Source organism: Macrosteles quadrilineatus, unplaced genomic scaffold (genome assembly GCF_028750875.1).
Source record: "Macrosteles quadrilineatus isolate MER2022 unplaced genomic scaffold, UCM_ALF_1.0 Scaffold_2__2_contigs__length_208266976, whole genome shotgun sequence".
In the NCBI taxonomy this organism is placed as follows: domain Eukaryota; kingdom Metazoa; phylum Arthropoda; class Insecta; order Hemiptera; family Cicadellidae; genus Macrosteles; species Macrosteles quadrilineatus.
This window is the reverse complement of record NW_026542595.1, coordinates 47,468,808-47,491,605: the sequence shown is the minus strand read 5'-3', so window position 1 is coordinate 47,491,605 and position 22,798 is coordinate 47,468,808. Positions and strand designations below refer to the sequence as shown.

Here is a 22,798-nt window from a genome sequence, read left to right as displayed (position 1 = left end):
GGTTGTAACTAATTATATTTTCATTTTTATACTAAATAATGAAAACTTTCAATATTTCAATTTTTTGGTTGTGCTCTCAACAATGTATTTAGAATAGGCTACCCACCCGCAAAAAACCTACAGACTAAGTGAATGCCAATTTGTCAGATTGGATTTGAGCTCAAACATTTCCATAACAAGACATATTTATTCCCCATACAACATTTATTAAGTACTTAGATTTGCTACTACTGTACCTTTGAAGTCATACCCCATTCCAATCTTTTCTTTGTCACCCTCTTCCCTAATTGTAAAAAGAAAGCCACCACACTACAATCCTCTGTGTCCTTAATGATTGCCATAATTCCTACTCCATCTGTACCTCTCAATCCCCCCCCCCTGATCTCACCATCACTAAATTCCCAAACCAAACAAACCCACACTAATTGAAACTTCAAAAACAACTGAAGTTACACTGACCAAACTCCCTACCCATAACAAAATGTCAGATAACTCTACACACACCAGTAGCTGCGGCAGATTACCATCACTCTCAACCAGCCTTGTGTGTCTCATCTATATTATTTCCTACTTTCCACAGTTTCTTATCTCCCAAATCCAAGTGTCAACGTTTTCTCCACGTAAAATGTTATTTCACTGGTTAATTTGTTATGTATAATGGCAGCATTTGTGGCTTTAGCAATCGTCCAAACTCTCCGACTTACAACATGCTGTTATTATTTTCTGCTTGATCATAAGTCCCATTCTGGCAGGACCTTATTGCCCCCTGGTCTGCAGGGTCTTTCACCAACACTGAATGACAGATGACTACAGTTCAATTTACTTTTGGACCACTGTTTGCCCTTCCCAGAAGAGCAGAAGAAACCAGATGTTGTCACTTTGCAAAATATTCCTATTAAAAATCCATCACAAGAACACTCATTAAAAGATATGCATACATTGTATGACACGATCATTCTCTGTCACCGCCCCTTTTCACAAATAATAATAACCTTCTTCAAATCAATAATTTTATTGAGAAAGAGGAGAGGAGACATAGTACTTGGAATTTCAAAACCCAAGGTATCCAATGTTTAATGTTTGTTAGATACTGTATGGCAAAATTACACACAATAAGGAAGCAAGAAACATTATTACAACTAAATATTTAAGTAAAAACCTGACCATTACAGTAATATTTCTCTCAAGCAATCACCTAATTCAGAAATCATCTTGGTTGGGCCTTGATTATTGGTTAGGTGTTATTTGTCATTGTCAGTCAGGAGACAGCATTGTAGATCAAGGGGTTGAATCTCATCTTTGTTGTCTGTCGTATGCAACTCATGGGGTGCAGGCACTCAACTCCTGTGAGTTGAAAACCAAGATTATCTTATGGACTGCCTCACAACAGTATCTACACAAGGCAGATGCAAGATGGAGACACTTATGTTATACCCTCTGGGTTATAGGAACAAAAGGGAACAAGGTGGTTGACAAGTTACCAAACGTTGCCTCAGCCTCACATTTTGCAGGACCATAGCCTTTTTGTGGTGCTTCTCGCAGGTATGAAATGAATGTCAGTCAGGAGGAGACGGGGGATGACTTTACTATCATAGGGTAAGCAAGCTAAACACTCTCCTTCCCATTTCAGAGAGCTGCCTCTGACGTTCTCTAAATAGACATGAAGTAACTCAGAATGATCATCGGTAACGATTAACTTAAGAAGCACCTATATCTCTTGAGGATATACAATGGGGACACAGCATACAAGGAATGTGGGCAATTTGGTGAGACTGCAAACCATTTACTTTACGACTGCCCAACCAAGGCCCCACTAGAAAAACAGGCCATGCTGCAGGATTCATGACGTCAAATTAATGGATAGATTCATTATTCACTGTCATTAATATGTTTTAGCTAAATAAGCTGGCTGTTTGTAAGATTTGAATGGTAACATTTTTGTACAACTATAACTATCCACCACTGTGACAAAGTGTTGCGCTGCCCGCGCTGCAGCATGGCCTGTTTTTCTAGTGGGGCCTTGGCCCAGCTCTGAATGAGGTATAGGAAACATTCTTGGAATAATGACAAGGGGTAAGCACTGTCTCAAGATGAGCTCATTGTCAAGATACTGCGGTTCATTAAGCAGCTATCAGGCTCTGAGGCACTAAACAGGGAACCAAAAAACCCCTGTAAATTGTTTGGGATTAGGTAAGGAGACAAATGAATTCTTCGTGATTTACAAACCTGATCACGTCCTTTACAATTTTCCCCTTTCCTTACTGTATGTCTAACAAAAACCTATTTTGTATTTTTTATATTTGTAAATTAGACAAGTTTAAAGACACTTCTCTTATACTTTGTGCCACATGCCTCTGCGACCAATGACAGATGTCCCTAGTTTGTGTCCTGTGAAGAGATATCTTGAAAGACACTGGTCTATCCCACCATCAGGTCCTCGTGGAGAGTTTTGGTTTGATCATGTTAGCAACACATAATGAACGTGAATCAAATTGAGGCTGCATATTTCTGTGGCTTGGCTTGTGCTTGTAGATAGACCACCGTGCATCTACGCCACAGCAATGAATACATACATTTTATACATACACAGCATGTGCCACATAGTATAAAATCTTTCATTTAATCCCAAGCACTTACCAAGTCGCAAGTCGCAGCAGCGTGTGGCGTGCTGCAGAGTATTTAAGGAGTCTAATTTAGCAAAAGTGGCCCTAAAATTCAAAGCTATCCGACTATTTACTATGTACCAACAAACTACATTTTAGATTGTTTCAACCAGTATGTTGAAGAGGAGATTACTGTACAAATATTGTTGATAAAAGGTTTATTTTGCAAGTATTATAAATGGGGAGGGACTGGGTTAACCTCTTGTGTTTGGCTCCAGCAATTTTAGAGATAGACTTTACTTTGGTTTAACTAATGAACCTTGTCCATCTCAACAACAAAATCAACTGTAGACTTACTATTGTAATAAATAAGATTTGATATCTATTTTCGGCTTTGAAATGAAACAAAACAACAATTGTTTTTGTTGTTAATTGTAGCAGGCCTAAAGTAGGTAAACTAATTCAGTCAATGTTGTTACGTCAGTGTTTACCTATGCGATCTTTTGTAGAACGGAATGTTTCTTGTTCCTGTTGGATATCCGGAGATGATGAATCAGGGTTTGTAGAGGTCGAGTGTCTTGAAAGTGATGGGGATTGATGGTGGTTGACTGTAGTATTTACAGTAGATGAGAGATCGATTAAACCTGAACTATTTCACCTTTAGGTACAGTCGTTGATGGTTGTGTAATGTCAGAGTTAGTGTTAGGTGATAGTTGTTTATTTGACTTAGTATTAGGGGTGTGTACCATCTAGCTTGTACACAAGCTTCCACGCTTGAGCTTCTGAATTACTCTCATTTGATTGGTGTCCTCTTGTGGTTCCATTTTGATTTTGGCTTGTTGAATCTTTTATTTGAACCACTATTATTTTGTCTGTTGTTGCGTTTATAAATGTAATTTCGACCTAATCTGAACAATAATTCTGGCTTTTTTTATGGAAACTTCTTTAGATGCCTCCAGAGCTAAGGATTTGTTGAGAATTTGACTGAAATTCAGTTTGGGGCACATTAACAGGTTGCTCTCTTATGTAGTTTTCTTAGATTCCTCGTATGAACTGCGATGCAAGAAATTTTCTTATGTTGACTCTTTACATGAAAATGTAAAGGCACATGACATTGAAACCTTTCAAAGCCAAGAAATTTATGACGTTCCACCATACATAACATTTTTCTTTAGGCTTAAATAAGTCATCCAGTGCTGCATATAGAGTTCATCAAACTAAGTCTCTTGCTGTCCTAGGTGCTATTACTAAGGAGGCCCCTGTCCCCCCTTGGCCCGGGGACCGCGGGCGCTCGCCCCCTCCGCGCCCATAGGTAAGTCTGGCCCTGGCTATTAGAGTTGATTATAGCAATTATTGGAATGGTTCAGCACCCATAATTGAGCAAAAGCTTAGTTGTCATTTGGTGATTGCTTCCTTTTATTTGCATATAGTTCTTGAATCTTTCCAAATAATGTTTGAAGTTTTCCTTTTTGGAGTTGATTGATTCAAAACTGGGTGCAATCATAAAGTTACCTTTTTTTAGTCATTCTCGGTTCAAAACAGCATTTAGAACTTTTTCATTATGTGCTACTATTGTCTTGATAAGATCTTCTATTTGAATAAGTAAATGTAATTGATTGAAACATGAAATTAACTAACTGATTGAAATATAATACCTTTTGATCTCGTTGCCAAAACACTGGTTATGTCAGTGTTAAAATAAAGAACATTTTTCATGTAGGCTAGTTTACTTTTATCCACAGTTAGAACTAAGATAGAAACTATAAAAACTAATGTAACAATATTATTTATCATGTTTATGTCATCATCTAAATGTGAATTTCCTTTTGAACCTGTTTGGCTAGAAATAAATGAGATATCTACAAAAAGTTAAGTCTGCAGGGTTCCACAAGGGATATCCTAAAATGATGTTACTATCTATAAATGTACTTAGGATTAAAATTTATTGCTCATGAAAATGTGCTGGTTCTTTGCCAGTTTTGTGCAATCACTCACACCTCGTATCTATTTGCAAGCTATGATTCTATAATTCTCTGCTTTTGATAAATAAATTTTTTCTTATGCAACTTGTTGTTATCAAAAAAGGTCATAGATCACATGGAAATGCTTAACTGCAATTGGAAAAATTTGGTTTAAAAATGAAACCGATATACTAGACAAATAAAGAATCTCTTTTCTTATCTGTGCCCATTGGGTGTGCCTGATTGGGTCTTATATTTGGGATAGAAGTGGTGGATTTTGGAGTAGAAAACATCTTGAAATAATATCAAACAATTTTATTGTCTTTCTTAAAAACTAAACTGTACACATTGTAAAAATACTTATTACTAAACTATATTTACAAATAAATATGGAATGTTCCTTGTCGAAATATCACATTGTTATTACTGTGATTACAAACTATTCTACAACAAAGCCTGAAATTTCTGATTGAGGTAAGGAGATTAAATTGTAACACTAAATGATAAAAAAAGTAATCATCCAATATGGAAGAAATAAATCTAGCAAAAGAGGAGAAATTACATTGGATAACAACTCAAGCAAAACATTTCAGGTGAGGACACAGTAACCATGTGTGGTAACTCAAACTCACAAATAATATTTTTCACCACACTATGATGTTTTTACCTGTTTTACATACAGGGCAAATCAAGGTATTAGGTATTCGTGGCTGAAAGCACAGAAAACGTACTACTATAACCCAGAATGCCAACCGCATGGTAAAAAGCATTAAGCGGTTTGAGAGAGCTTTGCCTGTCAATCCGTAGGCAGCGCCACCAGCGTTGCCATGCAATAGCATAGCAACGCTGGTGGCGCTGCCTACGGATTGACAGGCAAAGCTCTCTCAAAACACTTAATGCTTTTTACCATGCGGTTGGCATTCTGGGTTATAGTAGTACGTTTTCTGTGCTGAAAGCTAGGTTTTGCTGGCCATGCCAGCTGTCATTATCATTTGGGGACCGAGTAGGTTTTTACATCCCTAGACCGCAAAATCAGCTGCCCGCTTACTTTCTTAAAATATGAATGCATATTTAATACACAATCAGTATCCATAGCATTGCAATAACATTGTTTTATATTCACCGCTGCCTAGCAACTTTTATTATTATTATTATTTATTATAATTTTTGCTGATTCCTCAAATTATTTTTTCACATAGTCATGTAGTTGTGTTGACTATCCAGTTGTAGTGTGCATTATTATTGTGGTGAATAGTGGTAATAGGATATAGTGTGGTGAAAAATAGCGATTGTACCACGGACTGAAATGGTTTTGCAGCTCTCAATCGTTTCCTAAAACTATCTCGAGCCGGCAAAATCTTATTTTTCGGACCTAGGTACAAAATATACAATTAAGCTTCAAAAACATAAAATATATTGCTTTTCTTTTATTTAACCTTTTAAATAAAAGAAAAGCAACATTCTTTTATGTTTTTGAAGCTTAATAGTATATTTTATGCCATTACCAACTTCCTTAAGTTGGTAATGGCATGTTATTCTTCACTAAACTCTGAGATTTAGGATGCCCACTTGTAGTACTTGAACATTTTCAAGTACAGTGTGTTACGGTAGCAAAGAAGAATAAATAGGTATATTGTTTTAACTTTTTATAATGAACTTGTCATTTCACTATGGATATTTATATGGTCACGAATATTGCATTGATGAATTATCAAAACAGATACTTTGCACCATATCAAAACTGGATAGAATATTGAAAATATTGTTTAGCAAAATTTTGTTGCTAATAAATGATTGCACCGTTTCTAAAAAATATTCATAAAAAGGCCTGATTATATTAAATTACTAAATTTTGAAACACAATAAAGAACTTGTAGCTTTAAATCAATTTTAAAATAACTACTCAAGTAATAAACCTATTTGAAGCATCTCGCTTTGGTTCCTCCAGGTAGCCGGCCCGGACGTGCGGCAATATGTCGTTGCTTGTCTCAACCTATCGTGTGGCCTGTGTCATACAACCAGCCACTGGTAGGTGACCACCGCTGCTATCACTACCATACACACTCCGCCCCAGAAGCCGCTAGGAGGCGGGATCTCCTGGTCCCAGGGCCGCAGACGCCAGCCGAACCTCTCGTCGTCCTCCTCGTCCGAGCTCCAGTCCTCGTACTGCGGAGGCTCAGGCTCCAGCTTCACGTACTCCATCACCTCCACATCACAGCGGAACTTGACTCTGTTCTTCTCCGAAGTTGAGTCCCTCCGCCAGAACAGCTTGCCACTGTTGCGACGGTCCAGGATCCATGTCGGGCCTCGCAGCTCGTTTAATACTTCTCCAGTCATATCAGCCTGTAAAAGTATATTAATGTAAATAATGTATAATATACCATAGTAACAATTTGGCTGTAACTATAATTTGTAAAATAAATTAAGATTTTAACAATAAACAGATTTTTTAGACTAATTTGTGTGGTGAACAATATGTTTATGGCAGCGTGATTTTTAAGAGTGACTTTTTTTAGTCTCACACCATGGAAATAAAATTGCAAACTGCTTTCAATAAGTAAATCACTAGAGGTTGAATTCAATTAATTGGCCATCAAGAAATCCATAAACAACAAACATCGGTGTTTTGGTGTTTGGTTGCAGATTCAAGTACAGTAATGAGTTGTAGTAGCTTTGGTCGAAGTTTCCCATATAGGGAATAAGGTATTACCGTAGGTCTCATGGTAAGACCTGGACCCAGAACCGATTTACTTTTTCCTTTTGAGGTCCCTAGAGGCCAAAAACACCATCCGCTCAAATTCATATATATATGTGTACCGTTAGCACGATAACTCAAACAAAAATGATCCGGTTTTGATGAAATTTGGTATAAACGTGTAACCGTACATTTATTTGAACGAGTTCGCGAACCAGCATGATCGAACCATGGGAACGGGGGTTTTAGGGGGTAATAATAATAATAATAAATCTTTATTGTCATTTGGTAATATAAACATTACAATAGACAATGTCAACATGTTTTGTTACATATGTTAAATAAAATATTAAATAGGCTACAGAAAATGTAAAAATAAAGTTAAAAGAATCTTAAAAGGATAAAGCATCAGTAATAATAAAAAAACTTTGAAATTAACAGGGCAAAGACCATAACAAGAACAAAGAATCATCAAGACTGCTTGGCCTCACATTTAAGAGTTGAAAAATCTACATTCTGCAAAAACTCCTTGACTGAATAAAAAGCACGACTTGTAAGCCAATCTGATAATTTTGACCTACACAAATGAATACTTTCCTGATTTCTAAAATATATTGCAAGTTTATTAAATAGTTTTATTTGCAAATATTTATAACTTTTGATACATTTTGTTAGCCTGGCTTGAGGAATATATAAATCTTTTGATTGTCTGGTGATATACCCATGGATTGAGTTGCAAGGAACAAATTTATTTAGATTCTCTTTAACCGAAAGTAAATTGTTATAAATTATTATTTTGAGCAAAAAATGCTTTGCAACTAACCCTATCTGGAATTTCAAACATAATTCTGAGAGCCTTCTTTTGCCATGTAAAGACCCGGTGAGCTCCTGAGCTATTACCCCACAGTATATTGCCATACAGCAAGTGTGAGTGAAATAAACTGTGGTAAACAATTAGAAGTGTTGGTTTAGAAACACAATTTTTAAGTTTTCTTATCAAACAACATACTCTTGACAATTTTGAAATTATATTATTGGTATGTATTTCCCAAGTGAGTTTAGAGTCTATGGATATTCCAAGTAGTTTAACAGAAACTGCATTGTCTGCTTCAAGATTACGCAAAGTAAAACAATTTTTTTCTGTTTTATCATGATTTATTTCAAGAAAATTACTTTCAAACCACAGCGTATCCAATTCAATGGTGTTTTCTATACTTTGGTTTGCAGAGTGAAAGTTGTCAGCTGAAGGTTGTGTCGTCAGCATATAAAATTGTTTTGTAAGGTATAGAGTTTGGCAAATCATTAATATAGAGAATAAATAAAACCGGACCCAGCACCGACCCTTGAGGAACCTTAGCAAGGACCTCCTTAAAATTTGACCTATGTTTTCCTAAATTAACAAATTGTAGTCTTCCACAGAGGTATGATAAAAAAAATTAATTTTAAATTTAAATTTAAAAATTTAAATAAAAAAATGGGTTTTGACCCTAAAAACATGAAATTTTGGAATATCTTTTCAAACAATTTTGTAGAGCTTAAAAAAATAAATAATTTAGTATATTGAAGCATTGTTGTATGCCTAACGGTCACGAACAAAATTCAAAAAGTGCCATTTAAAATTCCCATGTTATTTTTATGGAGAAAATGAAAACGGTTGTAGTTAACTTGTTTATGGATAGATTTTAATAAAATTTGGCGAATTTATTAATTTCATGCTACACTACTGATGTTTGGTCAAAAATACTTTTTACCTTCCCCGTAGTAGCTTACCTAATCACTCGTTAAATCTAATGCTATTTAAATTGGGAATAAATATGTCTTATTTATGGAAATATTTTAGTAAAAATGTAATCAGACAAGTGGAAATTCGCTTAGTCTACAGGTTTGCTGCGGTGGGGGTATTTTACTCTATTCGTAAGAAGTGTCACAAGCCTATACCAAAATACCATATCCTCATTCAATTTATAAATTTGTTATTTAAAAGTATCTGGAAATCCCTTGTCATACGTAATGGTTGAGACTCGAGATTTGCCAAGATCAACTGTTAACTGTCAACCAGTCACCAGTGTTGTGAGAAAGTAAACAGAGTAAGTAAACAGTCAACAATGGAGTCAGCCCAGGTCACCATATTACACATAACCACTAGCATGACATCGGCCAGCGCCAGTTGTCTAACAGAGCATGATTACTGTGTACACTGTACAGCCAACAGTCCAACAGTCACTATCTTCAGGTCCTGCCTGATCTGGTATCAATGAAATTAATGTTTGTTTTAAGCTAATAAAAGCTTCCAGCAAAGTTTGGTAAGGACAGAGTATCAAAGTTCAAAGTTTGCTATCAGTCCCAGGTAGAACGCCTAAGACAGAGTGGAGGAGGGAAGGGAGATTAACGTGTGACAGGCAGGACAGGGGCTATCTGTTATCTGTTATCAGAGACAGTGGCAGCTGATAAGTAGACAGTAGTGACGTCAATCAGGTCTTGGACCGAGACTGGCACTTTGGATATTGACAAAGTACTCACATTTTTGGTAATTTGGATATGGATACACTTATGATTCATATCACATAAAAAGTACAATGTGGATTCTCGATACGGTGGGTAATATATTAATAGTAATAATAAAGAAAATCAACACGAGTTCAAAAATTCACCGATTGAAGCTATCAAAATAACGCTTTAAATTCGCGAACAAAGAGTTAACTTAATCCAACTATAACTATGATGTGCGTTCACCAGGAATAAGGAACAATAAGAAATATAGCAATGATAAAAATCAATCTAGCCAAACTCTCAAGGTCTTCGTACCGCCAAACCTGCCAAGGTCAGAGTAGGTGATAAGTGATACCAAGGCCAACGCCTACCTCATAGTCTCCAGTCCAGCGCGATGCGTAGTAAGTAGGTTTACTACGTAGTGATTATTGAAATTGATTTAGTTGGCGGTGAAAAGGGCTGGACATTGGTGACATTTTATTGTGTTTAATTGGGTTTGACCATAAGACCTCTGATTTTTCGTATATTTTGGTTAATCATGGGCATATATCGTGTTGAGCAAGACATGGAATCGAGCACAACCTACAAATAAAAGGGATATCGATAAAAATTACGAAAAAATTGTATATCACCGTGTTAAAACTAATATCTGGTTTGAGTGAGTTGCTGTTTTCGTGGGCTGTTTAGGACATTACCAGTATCTGATGGCGGATGTCGCAGTGGCGGAGGCGGTATCTAGTGATAACATGATAAGCAGTGCAAGGTCACCAGTCACCAGACACCGATCACTGGAGGCCTGGACACCTCGCCGCGAGCACCAGATCAACAATCAGATAACATTACTGAACGAACTCACGGCCTTTAGCAAGGCTTGCTACCGGGATATACCGATATACGAGTAAGATTGTAATTTGGCATCAGTTGGCTGTAACCCTAGGAGAAAATGACGCTAGAATGTGGTTTACGAGGCAATATAATGAAAAGATACCGTACCTAAATCTTTTTACTGTTATGATTGCAAATGAATTTATACGTTTTAACAAGTGTATTCAAGGAGCGTCAATCATCAATGGATTTTGTCCAAGTGATGATTTCACAACCTCAAGCCGAGCCTGAAGTAATGTGAGAAAACTACCCCGAGCTAGTGCCTCGTAAAAGTGTTGTTTAAGTCTTATTGTGGAGTAATATTCCTTAATGCATTCCTGTTGGTTTGAAAGTTTAAATAGTAATTTGTATATGACTATCCGATGGATAGCGAAATTTACAAGTTTAGCTACTTTTAATATATACCATTAATTTATTTCCATAAATTTAAGAATGTATTTACATTTATTAACGTATCATGACACTTTTTGATATCAGCTTTTAAAATAATAGCATTTACTGACAATTTGACAGTTTACTTGACAATGACAAATCAGGTAACTGTTACACCGAAGATGCTCAGACCTGGAGCACAGAAAACGTACTACTATAACCTGGAGACGCTGTTTACAGTATGGTTTTCTGTCAAAAAATTCTAAAATTCTTTCATCAATTTAAGAAACGATTTTGTGGACAAGCTTTATTAAACTAATCATGCTTTACAATACGATTTAAAGGAATCATACGACGACTTCGACTCTCCGCTGGCATCAAATCAACCAATGTATATAATAAATCGTACAAACGTCAACGTCGCACTTATATAGGGTTACATCTCACCTGTTAAGTAGACCTACTGTATATACAAGTGAATGCTACACAGGGACAGTACAGTACTGTACCAGCCACAGCTACATGAGAGGAAGTGTTACATTGTTCTATTGACGCGTTCACTGATCACTGATAAGCTGCATAACAATCTGATAACTGCATCCACTACCACTGGACCTCATATCTCTTATCTGATACTGTGTTACAACTGTTCAACACTACCATGTAACGTAACTAAAACTATACAAAATAACAACAGATTATTCAACATATCAACATATTCAATATATGAATTGGTAAATGGGATGGGTGGTGGAGTGAATATAGTGGTCACCTGGTAATCGACAACTTCATCCACCAGGGGTCACGGGCTGATATATCTGCTATCTGATACTGTGTTACAACTATTCATTTGAACAAAGGATGAGTCTAAAAGAAATAAACCACTTTGTTCATCACATACGGCTATTTTAATTAGAATGAGAATGGAACTTGCGATTTGAAAAAGTGCGTATGTATTATCAAATTTTTTCGTGTATTTGAAAAATTGAATATCTGAAGTTTGGTTCACAAACAATATAGTTCAGTCAAAATATATTTGACCCAACCTCCAAAAAAATCCGAAAGTTTTAAAACTTTACACACATATTTCTAGGTACCTATGTAGTTTTTTTCTCAACGAAATACCTACTTTATTGTTTGCACCATGACAGTAAAAAACATATTTTAGCGCCCTATAACTCGGTAACCAGTAGGAATAAAATTAAAGTGTAAATATCATTTTTGTTGAAAAATTTGATGATCTTTCATTTGGTATATAGTCACATTTTACTCCGACGACGGTTCTCAAGATTTTAGCAAAACCAAAAAGATGCCCTGTTTCGCTAATTGCCGCTAGGAGCTCACTTAATATTTATAGGGACTTTTGGTATAATCTTCCCTAGGTACCTAGAAATAATTGTGCAAAGTTTTAAAACTTTTGGAATTTTTCTGAGGTCAAAACTTTTCTTGACTGGACTAATAAGTCAATCCAATATTTAAGTTCTGACAAAGCTCTCCAAATAGTCGGTAGTGGGTTTATTAATACTGCAGCGGCTATCCTTTCCCTTTGTTTAATGGGAGAGACACTGTACACACTTTGTCCTTCATATATAGATAGAACGGGTTAATTTGGTGTACGCAAATTCAGGTTGTTGAACACGACCAATCGAGTGCGTTGGACGATTCTTACACATACTTTTCTATGGAGCTATCAACTATGTAATCTATTACAAAACTAAATTAAACCAGCAATAATTGTGTAAAACCTAGTGCTACGGTTAAGGTTTAATAATCAACGGTAGGTTTTATACAACTTCGTTTTAAAAGTAGGCCTATTCTCGTTGCAAAGCACGGGAAAAGCTGCACATAATAGCCTAAACGTTACTGCCACCGAATTTGTTTTTAACATTGTTTTGCAAACCCAATTTACCTACGCAACAATTCGTTTCTTAACTTTAACAGATTGGTTCAATCCTGCCTCAAACATAACAGGTGTATATGTAGAAAAAGTACCGTAATACCACAAAACCAAGTACTGTACTGTACAGCAAAGTACCGCAGAGTAGGACTGTGAGGTGTGTACTTCCTTGAACAAACGCGAATTTTTATAAAACGTCAGTATTAATAAGTTTAGGCCTATTCATCAAGTTATATTCCATAATTGTAGTGATATTGTTGTTGAAATACAATTTTTCAGCTGTTTACACTCTATTGCTACGAATACGATGACAGCGTGCGTGTTATCATTGACGAGTACCACAGTCCATTTATGGTGTATAGTCAATGGTGCTATGCAATATATATAGAATGGATTAAAACACAGTGGTTAGGTAAAATGTAAAACCAAGGCCATAACAATCACGTAATTATGAACGTGTATAAGAGATTATCGATTATCTAATGCAAATAGAATATTTGGCTTGATGTTAAACATGCACAGTATGTTCACATTAACGATTGCATCAACATTAATGCTTTTGATGGCATTTGTTGTGCATGATCCGGCAGTACATGTAATCATGACCAGGTTTAGCAATTACGTCACATTTAGTTAAACAACTCGCGCTTATACTAACATAATTTATGTACCTGAATGAACTATTAGGGTTTAATCCACATGTATTTAAATCTAAACCAATATATTGAGCAAATTATAATAAGGGTTAGAAGTGTGCAGTATTACTTCTCTTTTGAGCTACTGGAATGTGAAGAAATGTCTTAAAGGTAGAATGGTAGATCATCGGATGGACCTTTTCATGTCCATAACATCCCCAATGATATGCCCCAGTGGGCGTTTTAACTTGGACATAACATTGTTTGGTGTACATGGGAACAAAAAGAAATTCCTCATGGTTTACGGAATTTTACGAAATTTCATAAAAGCCGTCTACAACAAGGATTAAATTGACTGTATGAAACTACAGACAATATAAAACGAAGATTTACCTATTTTTTCCTCGAAAAATAACAGTGGGTTTGGGAATATTTAAGACAGTATATTTGAAGAAATACCGATCAGATTAAGTTAGTGTCCTCTCCCGGTTGCGAAGCATGCGCGTAGGTCTACATTTATTGGTTACTATTTCAAGTAAGTTATGACTTCAATTAAATTTCATGAGAGGGAGAAGGTTTTCAATTCAGTAATAAGTTTGTGAAACTTATATGTTTTATTGGGATGTTTCAGTAACTTCCGAGAAGTTTCGTGTGGTCCAAGTGTGTGGAATGTGGTGTTTGTCAGTACTCTAATACACACAGGTGGTTACGCAATAGTTCATAAGTGTTGTCAGTATATAATATTAAAGTAATACATACACTGGCTGTTCGAACAAGCTCTGTCACACTGTAGCACAAGTGTTACGTTGGTAACTAGATCAGACTGTGGTTGTACGTGTACGTGGCCTGACAACCGTAGGCGAGTAATTACCTGTTGATGACACCAACAACGTAAGCCACATTACAGTAGGCAATATTTATGTGCTTTCCGAGTATTCCACGTTGAAACACCCGTATGCAACACAGATTGTGGGTAGAGAAAATATAAGTAAGTTGCCGGACTCCGGTCATTGGTACTTGGTAGGCCTCGTTGACAATGTAATATTTGAGTACACAATGGATGCAAAGTCCACTTAATGGTCTTAAGTTGTAACAATAACTGTTAGTAGCAATGTAAATAAACTCAGGCGGGCAATAACAATGGCGTATAGTATGTGCTACAGTCCTTTGGGAATGTACTCGAAGAAATGCTTAGTTAACCGCCGTTAGCCTGTAAATATAAAACGATTAAAATCATTATTGTTAGTAATGAGTAATCTATATGAACGAGGTCCGTAACAGTTCAAGAATAAAAACCAGCTTCACTACGAGTATATTCCACTACACCTAACATTCCGAAGAGAGATTATATTGACAACTTTATGTAATTGATAAGGCTGAGACAACTGTCATCCGCCGCATGTCAAGGAATCAGTAACCCCACGACCAATTTCTCTAAAGTATGCTATTTTAAGATTATTCCAAAAGAAGATAAACCAGTTAAAATGGTAAAATAACTCCGATAACGTCCGGTATGGTAAATATTTTATTCATTGAATGATTAACCTTGTTTTGTAACTAACGCAATAGTCATTATTGTTTTTACACTTATTACTCATTAAACAATGCTAAATGCTCAAAATTTGTAAAACTGCACTCTAGTTAGATGAATTAGCGTAAGCTTCATAGATCCCAATGGTATCATTGCTGATGGTGTGTGCAGGCTGAGTTTTCAATCTAGTGATATAGTTTCATTGGTATATCGAGGTCACACTAGCGACAGGATCAACATACAATGAGATCGCTTAATGCAAGTGGTTGTATGATTCACGCAACTCAGGTCTGATCAACGAATGCTAATCAATTGTTCGCCACACACAGTGTGCATCTACACTAGTTGTAATAATTATAAAACACAGGAATAGAACAAATCAAATAGAGTGTTATTCGTTCACATCCAGTCAGAAACATCCTCAGTAGTTTTTACTCGTGTTAAAATACAAAGTCTTTGTATTAGAAATACGTACCATTGACTTTAAACTTGTTTGTTTAAAGTGTTAAATTACGCACATATATGTTGCCTCTATGTGTGTTTAATAGTGAAAGTAGACTTCTCATCCAATTGTAACTTTTGAAGCATGTTTTCTTGTGTGTTAAAACGAAGTTAATAATGTTTAGATTAAAGCGATGTCGAATAAATGTCTCATTGGCTAAAGAGTAGATTCTATGACTTGTACGACTTATTTGATTGAAATCATGTTGGAATAAGTTAAAAACACCTGAGAGGGTCAACTTGAAAATTTTGTTTTCGGCTGAGGATAAACATATAAGGAGGTACAGTACGTTTGTTTTATCTATGGTTTGATCTATGTACGTAATATTATGTTGATAAGGCTTGTCTAACAAAAGGTAAGAGGGAAACAAGACCAAGATTTGGACCGTACTCTTTCAAATGAGCGGATAATGGCAATGGAGTATACAAACACTAGATAAAAATAAAATAATAAATAAGACAGATCGGCAAAGTTCCCCAGGAAGTAGCTATTTTTGTTTTTAAAGATGTTCGCCATGACGGCGTTTCTTACATGTCAACATAAACTGTCGATTTCGCAACCTGTCACAGCTGTAGCGAGTTGCCAAACAAAGATTAGCATTGCTAGCCTTGCCTGGCCGCAGCGTCACGGCGGTCATCTCAGTGGCATGCCTACTTGATATGTGTGGAATGCCACTCGCTCATGACCATCATTGACTTTGGCTATTGCGAGCAGCAGCAGACTTCACAATCTATTGTAAAATATTAAAGTCGTGTAGTTTATTTCAATTACTACTGTGTCAATGTGGGCTATTACTCTCCTACTTTATAGTACGCTTTTACAGGTTAAAATACAACCGGACAAGCAGTAGATAACAAATGAATCGTATTTTTTTAGGTTGCATAATCTATAATATTTAGTTATTAGTTAAGCCCAAACAAACAATTAAATGGCAGTAATGGATAACAAATTGCATCTGTGAAACAGGCCATGCTGCAGGATCCATGACGTCACACTAATGGATAAATTTCATTGATACATTCATTGCCATCAACATTCCCATAAACAAGCTGGTTAGGTAAATAAACAAGCTGGTTGTTTGTAAGATTTTAATGGTAAGAGTTTAGTACAACTATCCACCACTGTGACGTAGGGTTGCGCTGCCCGTGCTGCAGCATGGCCTGTTTTTTCTAGTATCTGTGCCCAGAATTTAAGGTTTCAGGTGTTTATTTTTCAAAAGTATGTCGACCAAATGGCGTGGAATTTTAAGACAAGAATGATTAGCTTATGAATATGGTGTTATTGGTGTTACTAAAGTGTATACATGTCTTACTGACTAGACCAACTGGTTTTACAGTCAGGATCGTTTAAAAGTCCGACGACCAATGTCAACAGGTTCACAATCCGGTAGGTTGGGTTATCCTACAAATTTCAGGTTAAACGTCCAACCGAAAATAATACACATTATACAAACGCATAGCTAGGGGAACTACCGTACTTCTCCGACCTATTGTTCTGGCACAGTGGACACGTGATCGATGACGTCACTGACAATGACCAGGAACGCGAGGTGATAACAGCTGATAACAGATAACCTGTGACCCCGCACTGTCCTTTATCACGGCTTTGATTCACCATTCTCCCGCGATAGCACGCAGCAACGCGATCACGTTAAGTGATTACTGTCAAGTCCAAGCACAAGAAACAATTAATAAACGTACCAAGAGACGATGGGCTGTACGAGTACCCAGGCGCATCGGTCAATCTTTCTGGCGTCTTCAATTTTGTTTTTTGATTTCTTATTCATCACCGTTTTAAATTATTTCTGCAGTACCCAACTTATACAGTATGTCGCTCTACCTCAGCTCGGATTTCTCAGTATGATGTTGCTTAACGCCAATGTTACTATACCATTGCATAGAACATCGCTATGAAGAGCACTTGCAGGCCTTTTGAATCTGTGTGATTATATCGTTTTAGTAAACTGACTGCAGATTCTTGTTTTTAAGAACCTATTGTTATTTTTCCCCAAAAAAATATTTGTGTGCTTTAAAATTTATGATAAAAAACACAATTTAAAATTTTTACCAACCTTTGAGCCCAAACTTTTTTTAAATATCTAAATTAAAAAAAGCACCGGACTTACAATAATATTAAACGAAAAATATGACAAAAAAACTTAAGTAAGAATAAAAACCCTTGCATTTGCTCGTACAAAACGAATAAAATATTGCACTACTTAAATTCTCTGGCGGGAATCGTATCACTCAAGAAATACCTTGAAGTGTAAAAACTAATGCAAAAATAACTTCTTTAACAGCAAACATATTCCGTTTCAAGCAGGAACCCAAAAACTACAAGTATAAATACATGTAACAAAGAGAGGTCTAAGTTCACCTGAAAGCAACGCACATAAAGAGAGATACATATGGAACCAGTGACTTGAACATCTTTAAGTGGTATCAAATTATGTAAAATAATAAGATGCATAAACAAATCTACCCAACAACGAACTTGATTTTGAAACCTTTACTGACTTAGCTCTACATACCTATAAGAAGTATATTTGAACTACGGTATTATTGTATGCAGCAAACTAAATTGGGATGTAAAAAACGGTGGAGAGAATCCTCTTACAGCATTTACTGGCTTCCATATTCGAAATGATATTCGGAAATAGTTGTAAGAGTGGAAATAAATGAGTTTTATAAATCTGCAAAGAGAATAGTTGGAGCTAAACAACAGAGAACCCTTCACATAAACCCTGGAGATTGACAGTATAAAACGTATAAAATTTGCTGACGTTCACTCAATTCAAAATCGATCAATTAGACACACTTTCTACGTGTACACGAACAATAACAACATTAAATTTGTTGTGTTATGGGATTGTTTACGGCGGGACGGAATGATTGGCGTGTCGGAGGTATGTGGTATGTGTGTGAAAGCTATGCAGCACCGTTACCGCGATACCCGCCACACACACTCCAGGGATAGCAGATTGTACAGGGTGAAGGGTCAGGGGCGTTTATCAAGGGGTGTGGGGGGGAGCCACCCCCAACGGCCCCAACTATCTTTGACAAGTGTAAAAGTTGAAAATGGTTGGGTATTTGATGGTGTAAGCCATTATTGAACCCTGTAGTTATTGGTTCACTATGTTCTGTTGTTTGATTTCTTCCTCTCATGAGATATGGCAGTAAATGTATCTTAGGTCCGGCATACGTCCAGTCCAGCATTAGCTATTTATTCTGAGACTACTTGCAATATAAGTGTAAAAAGCATTGTTAAGTGACAAAAAAGCTGAACATAATAGTGGTTTAAGGTACAACAAAGAGGTCCTTCAACCTATCAAGTCAATCAATAATAAATCAAATTGAGAGACAACAGTTTAATGTTTTAAAGAGGCGCAAAAATGCACAAAACCTGTGTTTTAGACCTTAAAATTTCAATTTCTCTCGGGGGAGGGCCCCCTTTACCTGGACGACGCATGACGTGTGAGTCTTGCTCACTTACCATTAATTTTGTCTTAGACAGGTGTCATTTGCCATTGGACTATCAGTTAAATGATGCTTTCTACTAAAAATGGGAATGGTTGCCGTTCGGTAACCAGATCAGGGGTTGGGCCGTTCCTTGACTAAACAAAGACAAATAAACCTAAAACTGTCAATGGCGCAGACAAACAACAACAACAAATACCATTTAAATTAATATTTTCTTTTGAAGATACTTTGACTAACTTCTTAACATTTAAAATTAATTAGTGGTTGGTTTAGGAATTAAAAACATGTCTTACAATCATGATTAAATCACAGTTCAGCAATTCATTGTGTTGCCTCTTTTGTAAAAACTGTGACTTTTAACCTTCAAGTAACGGTTAACCTTGAATAGAGTCATCGGCCTAAACGCGGCAAACTTGATAACTAGCCTACAGTAAAAGTAACGACTTCTTATTTGTACAATTTAAGGACTAAAAGTTGGACATCATTAGGCGAGTTAATTGCCGTGTCACTTCCGAGGTAGAAAACAACAATGTTTGTTTGTTCATCCCTTGACACGTTTTCCTTATCACTATGCAAGTACGAGTGATTATTCAATATTATTGTGTAACTATGGAATACTCACATAGGCTAACCAAGGCCCCCCAGTAACAAACAACTCGTCCTAGCAGTCATTAATTACTTAATATCACCCGCGATTTATATTCGCAAATCATTTATTGACAAGTTCCGGTCCACAGTCCACAACAGATGCGAATTATCTGTCATTCGACAATACAATAATACACCACTTGCGGCTTGTTTATATTGCAACAGTAACACTACGGTTCAATATGGTAACACAGGTTCTAGAGAAACCGCATAACGTGAGATTGTAAGCATATTATGGCATTGAGAAACAAAAATAGGTATTTAAATCAGCCATTGTCATTTTGTAACCTAAAAAAGCTAAAAAAAACCTTGAAAGTGTTACAGGGATTAATTAATTAATCCTCATATTCAATTCAGAAACAAAATGTGGAGTAGGTGGTTTCAACTGTTTCAATGGCATTAAAATGTAATAACACAAACTAATAAACTATAGTGCACTGATAATTTTCGGCATTACAGTATTGTTTAAGAGTCTACTTATCACATGTTTAACGTACTTATAAAGCAAGTAAACCACAAAATACGACGTTTTCTAATGACACGGAATCCATCTAAAAAGACATGGCAATTCTTTATCACAACTAATGTTATAAGCTAATTTATCTTATAAATTTACGCAACCACAATGTTTACCAAAATTCGTCTCTTTAGTTAACCTGTGATGCCAAATGCCACACGGCACCAACAATTGCATTTCAGGCGAAAGAGAAAAGCTGTAAAATATCAATATCTATTCCAGTAATTATATCAACTACAGTAAAGCTGTTTACGCATTGTTTACACAATTTTTATTTGGTTTCAAAAGATAAAATTCAGAATAAAAGCGTAAAAAGTAGAAGTAATGAGTCGAGTGGCGTACTTTGGTTACGCTAAGATCCATGTAACCTGAACCGGCAATCTACTACTACACTATTGTATACAAAAGAGTGACAGTTCAGTTCTCACCTGTGATCGTGGTGTCGGCTAGTGAGTGGCGGGTGGCGAGTGGTGCAGTGGCGTGGTGAGTGGTGACTGGTGTGACGCTAGTGTGGCGTGGCCACTCTCCCCCCCCCCTTAACTAATCAGCTGTTCAACTGTCACTGTCATTGTTGCCCGCATGCCTTCCCAATCACACTGGTCAAATTTGTTTTACGATTTAAATCTATATTAACGCCTCCCTCATAACATATCTATAATATATCGAATACATCGTGTTTCCCTTATCCCTTGCAGTTGCAGGACGCCTTCGAAAGCTGAACGCATTGTGTTAAACTCTCAAGAGACACGGTTGCATTTTTAGATTGTAAGTCAACTCTGTTCAGTTTGTTTACTAAGACAAATCATTGCGGCAATGTGCAATCTTCTTATAGGTGGGTGTGGGTGATAGAATTAGGTATTCAATAATTTACTCTCTTATTTCTACAGAAACTTGCTGAAACTATTGTGCTTGCACAAAGGGTTTTTACACATGGTTAATGACCGATTACAAAAGGGTTTGATTTGAGCAAAATAGTAATTGTATTGATGGAAACTTGAATGATATAGCATTGCCTTATATTCGACACCCTGACCCTCAGAACTAAAAGAAATGAACTAACTAACCAATTAGATGAAAATATTTACCCAACCAATTTACATAGGTACTTTTATTGTAATCAAACAACATTCCAATGCTCCCCTCCCCCTCCCAAAAAAAGCTTATACAATTGTAAGGATTATTGATACACTTAAGCAAATAAGTAAATGTCCGGAATGTGCTAACGCCTGCTACAATAGCTACTTTAGCTTGGGGCCCTATGCAACTGTGTACTTTGCTTACCTCTTAATCCGGCCCAGTAAATAGACATTTCAAATTTTAAACTGTTATTGCAACAGTAACACTACAGTTCAATATGGTAACACAGGTTCTAGAAACCGCATAACGTGAGATTGTAAGCATATTATGGCATTGAGAAACAAAAATAGGTATTTAAATCAGCCATTGTCATTTTGTAACCTAAAAAAGCTAAAAAAAAACCTTGAAAGTGTTACAGGGATTAATTAATTAATCCTCATATTCAATTCAGAAACAAAATGTGGAGTAGGTGGTTTCAACTGTTTCAATGGCATTAAAATGTAATAACACAAACTAATAAACTATATAAGCTACTACTAAAAATTCAATTAAGATTTTCTCAAGTAGGCCTACACATTTAAAAAACACCATTTTAACCAAGATACTATTATTTCATGAATTTTATGTACATGTAAGTAAACTGACAACTTTGTTTACGGTAACTATGTGCAAATTGAACAGTCCATTTTGTAGCTTACAGTACTTATTTAGCTTACGGTGCTTAATAGTTTTATATAAACAATGGATACGTCGGAAATCCATTATGTATTACGTATATTACCAATAACTTTGGTTAATTAATGGACAAGAAGTTAGGATTGTTGTTGACTGAGATTTGGTTGATTTGCCCATACAAATAACATTGTGTTCACCAGTGACACCGGTAAGAAGGCTAGGTGCGGGGGGACTCTTCCATTGTTGCGCTCACGTTCACTCATCCCGTTACGCGCAGAATAAGCGTACTACTAGTATAAACAATGGATACGGACGGAATTGGCTAGTAAATCACTTTGCTTATGGAAATTAAACCAACAGCTGTAGTTATTCAAACTTTCAGAACATTTGTATTTGTAAACAAACTTACTCGCCATAAAAAAAATTGTCAAAAATGTGTTACACTCTCATTGCATCCTATGGGTGCTGGACTATTAAAAGAGTAGTAACAATGTTCTGAATAATTGAGTACAGAGAATCAGGCCTTACTTTAGGCCCTACCACTCCAGTAAATTATTTTGTTGGTTTGAGTAACAATCAAAGTTAAAAATAGTCAGCACTGTAACATATTATTTCAATAATATAACATAATTAATTTATTATAGCCAAACTCAATTGGTCTAGTTGACATGTGTACAGCTTCGATAAAACGTAGCTAATAATGTTATTGAAATTTGATCACGAGACAAAGTGGTTGGAAACAATATGTATTTCAAACAACTTTGTGATAAATGAAGGAGTTGAAGGGGAAAATGCCAAATTACTTGCAAGTGGTGTTTTTGTTACGAAGTT

The 22,798-nt window shown here is 36.1% G+C and overlaps 1 protein-coding gene across 3 annotated transcripts; it reads right to left on the bottom strand.

Moving 5' to 3' along the window:
* Window positions 1–5,475: 5,475 nt before the first annotated feature.
* Window positions 5,476–20,713, bottom strand: LOC128986595 (uncharacterized). 3 transcript variants are annotated; one of them, XM_054407036.1, is made up of 2 exons: window positions 20,644–20,713; window positions 5,476–6,907 (listed from the first exon to the last, which is right to left on the bottom strand). In XM_054407036.1, the coding sequence occupies exon 2, from the start codon at window positions 6,899–6,901 to the stop codon at window positions 6,575–6,577; it is 327 nt and encodes a 108-aa protein (XP_054263011.1). In that variant the 5' UTR covers window positions 6,902–6,907; window positions 20,644–20,713; the 3' UTR covers window positions 5,476–6,574. The 3 variants fall into 3 exon arrangements, with proteins under 3 accessions (XP_054263011.1, XP_054263014.1, XP_054263012.1); XM_054407039.1 differs by lacking the exon at window positions 20,644–20,713 and adding an exon at window positions 14,298–14,344; XM_054407037.1 differs by lacking the exon at window positions 20,644–20,713 and adding an exon at window positions 11,454–11,549.
* Window positions 20,714–22,798: the final 2,085 nt, after the last annotated feature.